Source organism: Coffea eugenioides, chromosome 2 (genome assembly GCF_003713205.1).
Source record: "Coffea eugenioides isolate CCC68of chromosome 2, Ceug_1.0, whole genome shotgun sequence".
NCBI classification, from domain to species: Eukaryota; Viridiplantae; Streptophyta; class Magnoliopsida; order Gentianales; family Rubiaceae; genus Coffea; species Coffea eugenioides.
Window position 1 is genome coordinate 70,029,140 of NC_040036.1, and position 10,679 is coordinate 70,039,818.

The 10,679-nt window shown below is 35.4% G+C and overlaps 1 protein-coding gene across 2 annotated transcripts; it reads right to left on the reverse strand.

Annotated features, from left to right (window-relative positions):
- Window positions 1-1,121: 1,121 nt before the first annotated feature.
- LOC113759781 lies at window positions 1,122-5,412 on the reverse strand. Of its 2 annotated transcripts, none has more exons than XM_027302354.1 (2): window positions 3,422-5,412; window positions 1,122-1,613 (listed from the first exon to the last, which is right to left on the reverse strand). In XM_027302354.1, the coding sequence occupies exon 1, from the start codon at window positions 5,151-5,153 to the stop codon at window positions 3,441-3,443; it is 1,713 nt and encodes a 570-aa protein (XP_027158155.1). In that variant the 5' UTR covers window positions 5,154-5,412; the 3' UTR covers window positions 1,122-1,613; window positions 3,422-3,440. The 2 variants fall into 2 exon arrangements, with proteins under 2 accessions (XP_027158155.1, XP_027158156.1); XM_027302355.1 differs by lacking the exon at window positions 1,122-1,613 and adding an exon at window positions 1,632-2,511.
- Window positions 5,413-10,679: the final 5,267 nt, after the last annotated feature.

Genomic DNA, 10,679 nt, shown 5'->3' on the forward strand with positions numbered 1-10,679 from the left:
TAAATCATAGGTTCTATTTCTTTTTTGGATGAAAAGATATAAGGGCAAAATTGTCAAATTTAACTTATTAAGCATTCAGTTATAAATGTTTACCAAACAGCATTCATACATTTTTTCAGTGTTTAAAATTCAGCAAATTAATTGTTTCAGTATTCAAATTTCAGAATTTAGACTTCAGAATTCAGATTCAGTTTTATCAAACGGAACCTTAATTTCTAATTCTAAAACTAAAAGTTGTACATAATTTTTTTAATATATTTGGACCATTTTAATATAAGAGTACTAAAAACAGATAGATCACAAAATGGCCCATCGCCATAATCCCTAATGCTGTGTATATATACTTGTCTTGATCGACATACTTAACCCTTAATAACAGCATTGTAAATCATAGTATAATAATAATTAACTATTAAGAAGGCTGATTTAAATGATAACATCAACATAGGAGAACCTTCATCAAGTTTACACGATTGCCGTCCACTAGATAATTATTCTGGGCACACAGAGCTACGACAAGAGTTTGCAACTTCTAAATTTTGGAGCTGGTGACAGGCACTGTTGGCTGATGACTGATGTACTAGAATAACTCTTGTAGCGAAGATCAAAACGGGCTCTCAAAATTTGATAGCAAACTAAAAGTTGAAACTTTAGAAATTAGAGGTCCTGGTTCTAATCCATCTTTCCTCTCTTCGCTTCTTAAATTTCACCCATCCCTTTTTTTTTTTATGGGGTAGGGCTGGGGGGGGGGGGGGGATGTTTGCATTAGATCAGCAATACACATACGAGTCATTTACTCATGTTACTGTTTCAAGGGGGAGCTCTCAGCTCCTATTGGGAAATTTTTTCTCGTGTTGAACCAAGTACATTACAGTATTCTAACAAGTTTTCATTAGAATACCAATTACCTAAGAGGGTAATCATGAACTGAATGTCATATTGTTTGAGAAGTAAACGTGAGATATAGACACAGAGAATATTAGTCTTGGAAACTGACAGATCTAACCAAAGAAGCTGACATATTTATACATCAGGTTCGCTCGAGGCAGACAAGTTGAACTTCAATAAGTAAGCCAACTGATGACGGAAGTCAGAGCAAAAAAGCCATAATTCATATCAACTGAACAAGCAAAAGATTTTATGTGCAAATATCTACAACCTTAAAAGGTGGAAAATGCTGATAACTCGATTGTTTTGAAGTAGATAGCTTTCTTTAGCTACTAGAAAATTATAAAAAGAAAACTTTAGACACATAACCATTGCACCGGAAAAAAAAAAAAGAAGATACACATCGCCACTCATGATGAGAGTTGCGCCTTGGGCAGACTTTGTCCCATTTAGGCTTAGCTTTATCTCATGTGGATGCAGAAGACCATGCACCTTCATGTTATGCTAAACAGGCATAGAAATAGCCGCAAAGGCTAGCTAACAGGGATATCTAACTTGACACACCCGGCAATGTAAACATATCCAAGTACCAGAATTATCTGTATAATTCTATTAGGCACCAGCAAATTTGTCCACGCTCTTGACCTGGATGATAGCAGGTGCTTGAACATTGAAAAGTTTCTCACAGATCAATTATGACTACAGTTGACATCTGGCTTCCAGATCTACACACGAAATACCAAAAATAGCCATATGAATCCATCATTCTTAGCTCAGAAACACTTTGAATCCACAAAAGATTACTTAGGAGTGCTAAATATAAATTTCTTAATTCTCCTTTCTAAAGAGCGCGGCGGCAACATGATAAGAGTTGGCAACACCATGCATGGTGAGATTTTTATAGTATGTTTCATGGCAGATACAATCAGAAGAGTGGCAAAAGTTTCAAAAACTTATTCTCTGTAAAATATGTCAAGCTAGAAGCGGTAAAGAATTAAGCATCAGTAAACAAATTTATGGAATGGGTGTATCCAACGTGTCAACAAACTAATACATTTAGTAATTCCAACAAAACGGATACAAAAAGCATACTTGTACAACTTCCACCTATCAAAGATAATAAAATGCCACTTGTGAGTATTGATAAGATCAAGAAATGGTGGACCTGAGTCATATCTTTGAGAAATTTTCCTCGTGCTAAGCAAGGCCATCAAAGCATTCCAGCAAGAGCTAAGTGGAACTTGGAATGGGAAAGGACAAGTATGAATGGATCTAAATTAGTACCAAAAGAGCAACAAGAGTGCACATTGACAAGGAGAACAGAATTAAATTTGCCCATTGTGGGAAGCAATTTTGATTCTGCATTGTGCGGTTAGAGACAATGTAGTCCAGAGAAAGTTTTGGCGACAGAAGGACTATAAACTTTGACAAGAAGAGACAAAAGGAGAAAGAACTTGAAGCAATCACTAGTGAAATTGAACTTTGACATAAATGTAATGTAGCTCCATTCAGGTTGCACAGACAGTAGGCTAGAAACTGGCATTGTTTTCAATAATTGGACTGCATAAGAACTTCTAATCCAGCATGGGAAGACCATCAATCAAGTATTTGCTTTAGAAAAACCTAACAGAGTAGAAAATTACAAAATCGATGCAGTGAATTGTTAAAATAAAAACAAAAGAAACTTAAGAGTAACTGCAATAGAGCTGGAACTTCACATGGTTCATAATTCATCCAGCAACTAACCTACATCATTCAATTCAATTGCAAAATAGGAAAACATCCAATTTATCAGCTAATATAATTCTCAACAAGCATTTCCACGAAACAAGGACAGAGTAGCTTCAATGATCATTTGATTGTTCACATGTGTGTGTGAGAGAGAGAGAGAAAGAGAGAGAGCAAACTAAACAGTAATTGAGAGGTGAAGACCATAACAAAAATCCTTGCTAAGCCTTGCTTTGGATGTTTCAGAAAATGGAAAATCATTGTTTTGTTCCATCCTTCTATTTTTTTAGTGAAAGATTGTACAGCAATTACAACCAGCAGTGTTGTGATACTGCAAGAATTTCTTTCAATTTCCAGTCCCTTGGGGCTCGAAAATATTTTATTCTATACCAAAACACTATGATGCAATCTGTTAGAAGGACAGAAAGAAGTACAAAAATTATCCAGAATTCTTATCAATGCCCCTTTACGAACATTACACAACAGTTCTATACCTACACCATTTTAATTCTTAGGGCAGGGTAGATGATACTCATCAAATTCAAGCTTGCCAAGTTTTATTTAATGATGAAAATTATTACTTGTAAATACTACATTTGACTGGCTGGTACTGGTGTCAAGCTGCATGCCATATTACAGAGAATTCTTTATTTTTGCCAAATAAATTAGCAATGAATTCACAGATTAACCTTTGCAATCCGGTGAAAAAAGCCTCTCCACATTGCAGCTCAAATGGAGTAACTGAAAATTGCAAATTGGAAAAATTTACATAAACACACTGAAATGGACTTCATAACTTTTATACCTGAATGTTACAAATTTCATCAAAAAACAGCAGGCAGCGACTTGGGATCAAGTTCAAAAGATCCCTCTGGTACACCTTCCCTTTTATAGCTGCTCATCCTAAAAGAAGGTACTGCATGGGAGAACCTAAAGAATTCTTCATCATGTATCACAAAAATATCCTCCTTATCATGGCTTCTTCTGTGATATAAGCTTGCATATCCTTCCAATTTATCCAAGTAAGCAACTTTAGTGTCAAAAGAATTTCTCTGGACAATCTCAACTATCTCATACTGGCAGCGTAAATGATTATCAGGTTTCGAAGCCCAGCAATTAGTATTCCAGTCCTTATAGAGGGCCCAAGTCTCTCCCTCTTGAGGATGAATTAAGTAATGACTAACAAGATGCCAAGAAGTAAGAGTCTCTTTGTAGCAAACTTGATACGAAAAGTTACAACGAGACAATGACAAGGCCTCTTCTTTACCACATATAAATCCACCACAACCAACTGGTAAGCCAGTATCTATCCACTCGTTCCAACCCTGCTTTGTAGCAGGTAACTTCACACTTTTGGACCTCTTATACGGCATTGTACGTTGATAATGTGCCACAGGCTGGAGCCATGCAACATGAACAATAGGATCACGTACCTTCAGGATCCTTGCATATAATTTTTGTATCTTATCATTACTACTATGATAGGAACGAGCCCAAATTTGACCAACACGGAAGCTGCTTAAGGTGTACGCTCTTCTGAAGTTATTAAACAATTTGTTCGAATGATAAGTAGGACTTGAGTTTGAATTGGCCAAGCCTAAACCTGCCTGACCAAGATCACATGCTGAACCTGAATAAGCTGAATCGGATTCCAACACTGAATGGGACTCCTTTAGATCACATCCCGAACCTGAATGACCTAAATCACCAGAGTCTGATCCAACCAGATCAATGAGAGCACGTTGTTCAGATTCATTCTCAGATGCGCCCTTGTCTTCACTTTTCCTTCTTTTCTTTGTCCTTTCTGGGGATGGTGTTGGATTTATTGAACCCGGTTTATTAGAACAACATTCCTTGCTTTTCTGAGCAGAGTCAAGCTCTCTCTGTTTCATGACAAGCTCCTTCTGTAACTCCAAAACCTTTTCCCTAGCCTCAAGCTCACTTTCTCTAGCTTCAAGCATCCCCTGTTTTGAACCCAAAACCTTTTCCCTCAACTCAATCTCCTTCTCTAAGCTCTCCAACTTTTCCTCTTTCTTATCAAGCTCATTTTCTCTACTCCCAATCTGTTTCTTAACCAACTCGAGCTCCCTCCAACGATCCGCTACCTGCCTTTCTTTCAAACATATTTCTCTAAAACCCTCATCGACAGAACATCTAAGATCCCCAATATGTTTCCCCTCCAACTCTATCCTCTCAAAAAGCCCTCCTATCAACTTCTCTTGCTCACTCAATTTCTCTTCCCTAACTCTAATATCATCTCTAATCAAACTCAATTCATTCTTTTTCACATCCAATTCTTTCCACCCTTGTTCCAAAATCAAACGACACTCTCTCTCCTTCTCCTCAAATTCCTTCGCCCGAGCTTCAATGGCCTCTAGCATCAGAGCAAGTTCTCTAGAACTTTCAGAAAGAGATCCTTGTACTCCATTCAGATGATTTTCTCTAGCTTCCAATCCAGTCAAAGCCTCTCGGAAACAATTCCGTATCAAGTCCAAATTTTGTTCAAATTTCCCAGATATCTCCTCCAGAACACCCATAAATGAGTGTGGTTTATAATAACCGCGATAACAAAAGCTTAGAAAATAAAGCTTTTATCTCCAAAAAAAACTAGTACCTGTGGTGGTAATCCGGCAGCAATTGAAGGAATATGGATGTAGTTCGGCGACTATGTCGAGTTTTAGTGAGCTGTGCTAGGGCTGAAATGGCGAGAGGTAGGGTTTCACGGCGGAGGTCTTGGCCGTCACATGGCCCATTTCCGACCAGTCAATACATTTTGAAAATAGTTCGGTATTTCGGTTCGCGGCCATTCCTCAATTGTATTTCTTTACGTTTCTTTTTGCGGTATTTCGGCTTTGGGAAATTTGCCAAATTGGTCCCTAACATTTACCAAAAACACTTTTTTAGTCCCTAACATATAAAATCAGCCAAAATTGTCCTTCACATTTAAATTGTGATCCAATTTGGTCCTAATGCTCGTTTTTACTCATTTCTCCGGCTAAAAATAGCACGCCCCTCTCACGTGGTCATATTTTCATGGGCAAAATTGGAAAACAAAAGCTTTCTTCTTTCTTCTTGTCCCCTGTTTCTTCTTCTCCATCGCGACCGAGAGCCCTCATCACCGCCGCCGCATCCTCCGCCCCTCCAACCTCGCTTGTCCGCCGCCTCTCTCTACTGTCGCGCGATCTCTGCTCCGCTGCCCTGCGCACTGCCCTCGTCTCTCTCTTTAGTCGACCGCATCCTTCCACCAGCTCACCCGCGACCCCAGCGCACGCCGCCCGCTGCTCAGCGCGTCGCCACTGCGCGGCTCTCTTTCATCCTCTGCCTGCCCCGACGCTGCAGCCCGCATCCACGAGAAGCAGCCGCCGCCGCTGCTCGACGCCACTGGCGCGCGTCGCATACCTCACCTCACCTTACTTCACTCCCTCTTTTGATCACCTCCAAATATGCTTCTGTTCAGGTGAACTCAGTCACCGTTGTGGTGAACCTGTCCTTAGAGAATCGAAGCAAGATAAAGATCGTGAGGTCAGGGATCGTCCCCAGTGGATCTGGGATTTGTGTTTTCCAATTTTGCCCTTGAAAATATGGCCACGTGAGAGAGGCGTGCTATTTTTAGCCGGAGAAAGGAGCAAAAATGAGCATTAGGACCAAATTGGATCACAATTTAAATGTGAAGGACAATTTTGGCTGATTTTATATGTTAGAAACTAAAAAAGTGTTTTTGGTAAATGTTAGGGACCAATTTGGCAAATTTCCCTTCGGCTTTTACCTTTACGTTTCAATTGTATTTCGGTCAACGTTTTAAAACTCGGACCGTTAATTGAATCGGTAAACTGTTCGGGTCAAGGTTCAACCGATCGGATCGGTTCAACTCTAGTTCAATAAATTTTTAAAAAAATAATTTATATAAATATATATATGCACAAAATAAGACATGTAATGGACTAATTTAAAACTTTATATGATGGAAAGTTTACTATTTTTGAATAACTTGGATTTTCAAAAATAAATTTTTACATTATAAGTTGAAACAAATAAATTTCATCTCAATTTTAATTATATCTACCAAAAAAATCTTAAATCCAACCCAAAAATATCACAATATTTTGAAATTATACAAAATTCACGTCTATGAGAATTTAGACATTGTGAACTTAAATTTTAATTTACGTTTTTTAAATTTAGAGATTGTGACTTAAAAAAGAAAGTTTTGAATTTGAAGGAAGTCAAGAGTATCGAAAATAGAAATGCAAACTTGATAAGAAACAAAAAAATGAGATAAAAGTGAGTGGTTGTGGCATTAAATAATTTGGGTTAAAGAAAAATAATTTTTTTTAACTTTTTTCAATTTAATGGACAAAAACAAAATTAAAAGATGGAAGAAAATATCAATAAATTAAAACTAAAAAGGTTTGATTAAAAAGAGAGTGACAAAAGAAAAGAGGAGAGAGAGAGAAAGAGAGAGAGTGTGTTGAAAATTAAAAAGAAAGAGTCATGAAATGATGAAATTTTGTAAGAAAAATAAAAAAGAAAAGAAATATGGGTGTTTGTTTTATATAAATAAGTTATCAAAAAAAGCTAATAAGATGTGATGGTGCAATGGTTACTACATTGGTTTTCTATTACAAAGGTCTTGATAGTTGCATTTTGCAAATTTTAAGAAAAAAAGAGGGGAAATTTGAAAACCAGCCACCGGTTCAGCGGTTTTCACGGGTTTGACCGATTTTCTGACAAAGTCAACTCTAACATAGAACTGGACTGGTGCCATGATCGGTTCGCAGTTCAACCGATCGAACCGGCTAGTCTGATCCGATTTTCAAAACACTGATTTTGGTGTCGGATTGAAGTAGTTGAATCGAAATATCATATATCTTATATTACCCACTAGTTGAACCAATAACCCGCTGACCCACCTCGTTCGCGGGGTTCCCTCCCAGGTTGGGTTTAATAACTATGCTTTTACTTGAATTAGGACTGGATTGTAAGTGGGTTCAAAGATGGAGCACAATTAACAATAGGCTATGTTTTCGGCCAAATTAGGCTTAACTAGGGATATAAATAAGTATAAACAAATCGAATATTATGAAACAATTAAAAGTATGGATGTCCATTTGTATTCTCAAGAGAACTAATTCATAATTCATTAATCCCAAGGGGATTAATTCATAATTCAGTACTACATTATGTAAAGGAATTATAATGGATAAACGGTTTCAATCTATAAATCCATTCATGTATTAGAAGAACCGTTTCATACACTATTCATGTTCTTGTAGTAATGAGTGTTTAATAAAATTGATTTACCTTTAATTTTGTAGTACCTATATATAGAGGTACCTTGACAACTCTTGGAATTACTTTTTGATTAGTTGGAATAATAAGAATATTATTCTCTATTTCTCTATTTCTTTCTCTAATATTTCAATTCCTATTATAGTAGTTTATTTTATTAGTTTTATAACACGTTGTCAGCACGAGTTTCTACTTCTGAGTAAAGTTGAAACACGAGACTTTATCGAAATTCTGCTAGTATCAAATAAACTATTGGATATTTTTTCGAGCAGCCCTTGACTACCTATTGAGGTAAACCTCTGACCCACAAACTTATTTCAATTTCTTATGGCTAACATTTGAATGATCGCAAAATACAAGTGCCTACTGCTGAGCAACCATTAAACACAAACATATAATGTTTGACATCTTTGAGGTAATATTTCTGCTTTTAATTCTACTTATCTTTAGAATTATTTGTTATAGATACTTATATTCTGATGCAATGAGTTTTGAAGATGCTATTATAGAAAATCAATTATGTTTAAGGATCCACTTGTCTTTTGAATACTTAAAGAAAAAAATTCGACCACCCGACAATGATCGTTCTATAACGAAAAGATTTGGCCACCAGAAGATGGTCATTATTTCAAAATCTGGTATGATAAATTTACTTATGGCTGCAAGTATACAATTCTGCTATGTTTAGAATTATTTCTTAGTTGAAAATAAATATTCTCTACATATTTCTCAAATATACTCTTGTAGTATTAATATTGAGAAAAAATTTGAGAAGTATTCTGTACTTATTGCATGCTAGTTCTAGTCCATTCTCAGAAGTGAATGCGATTAAATTCAATTTATTAGTTATGGTTGCTGCCATGACTATGATTTTGATAAATATGTATTTTACCATAACAAGAGAAAAAGTTACCACTTGAAGTGGGATAATAATGATAACGACAAGAAAGTAAGGATCCTGAAGATAAATGTTCCAAAATACATTTGACAAATCAAAATTATAATAGCATCTTCACATGACCAATTTCTTTAAACGCCCTGAAGGTGTATAATGATTGATTTAATTTATGATAGTAATTGACTTTTCTTTCTGAAGAAGAAATGGATGTTAAATATTTGGGATCAATGGATTATGGTAATGATATTTGTCCCATAAGAATTATGGTGACAATGACATGCGTCTCATTAATAAGTGCTACTATATACACTATATTCCAATAAGAGAGACAAATATAATCAGTGGTAGTGCTTAAGTGACTAAAAGCTCCAGAAGAGCCACTACTACATTTCTCCCCGTAGAAGAAATGTTTATCATAAACAAAGCACTACTTTTTACCATGTCTCGAAAAATTTATTGAATTTGAATATCCGTCGAAATGGATATCAAATTGAGACACTAAATGAGACAATAATAAAGATTATGTTTAGAAATCAAGTGAGATAAATGTTAATTATGTCATAATAACCATTCGAGTTTCGAAAGAGAAATGGTTATCAATATAGTTGTCTTCATTCCCATTTGATTTATAATCATCACCTATAGTAAATCAGAAGTTTACTGATCCCAATGAATATATGATTTGGCAAAAGTGAGAACATTTGAAAGTTGACAAGTCTTTATACATACCATTTTTAAATTATATGGCTCCAAAAGAAATTTAAAATTTATGTCGGGTATGAATCCCCTTTTACGATTAAATATTGTAAAATATTGATGGGTGATCTATTGAATGACTTATTTATTCTAATGAGTTATGATTCCTGATATTAGGGGGAGCAAAGATCAACAAAAAAGGAAATCATTTGAAAAATTGGATTTCCTCGATCCTCATATAAAATAATGTGAACTGGAAGTTCAAAAAATGATTCATTTGTAAAAAGTTGCAAATCAATTGTCAGATATATTATCGACTCGAGAAGAGTCATTAAATCGACTATTCTTGCAGGAAATACTCTGGTTAAAATTAATATCCCTGAAGTACATGTATAAGTGCTACAAATAAATTTAAGACCGGCCTACCCAAATAAAGTATAAATTGATTTCAAATATCTCCAGAGATTAAATAAATGTCATGACAAAATTCAACCTCATGAAGAGGTCGCTCCTAAAGAGCCAACTCCTGAAGAGAACGAAATCATAGACAATTTAATTGGAGCATAATGAAATGTAACACTTGATATTATAGAAGTTGATGAGAATCATGAATCTAAATCGGTTGATAAATGTCGGTATAGAAATGATTGGCTAAAATGAAAAGATGCGATCCAATCTGAATTAGATTTACTGGTTAAAAGAAAAGCTTTTGGACCTATAGTCCAAACACCTGAAATGTAAAGCCAGTAGGATATAAATGGGTATTTGTGAGAAAAAAAAATGAGAAAAATGAAATTGTGAGGTATAAAGCAAGACTTGTAATCCAAGAATTTTCACAAAGGCCTGAATTTGATTATGATGAAACGTATTCACCTGTAGTGGATGCTATCACATTTAGATATCTTGTGAGTTTTGCAATACATGAAAAATTAGATATGCGTCTAATGGACGTCATTACTGCATATTTATATGAAAATCTTGAAAATGATATTTATATAAAAATTCTCCAAGGATTCAACATGCCTGAAGCATGCAAATCATATTTTAAAGATATTTATTCTATTAAATTACAAAAGTCTTTGTATGGGATCAAACAATCTGGACGTATGTGGTATAACCGCATCAATGAATATTTAACTAAAGAAGGTTATACAAATGATCCAATATGTCCATGTATTTT

Coding starts and splice junctions, on each gene's coding strand:
- LOC113759781 (XM_027302354.1), bottom strand. CDS start 5,153: ATGGGTGTTCTGGAGGAGATATCTGGGAAATTTGAACAAAATTTGGAC.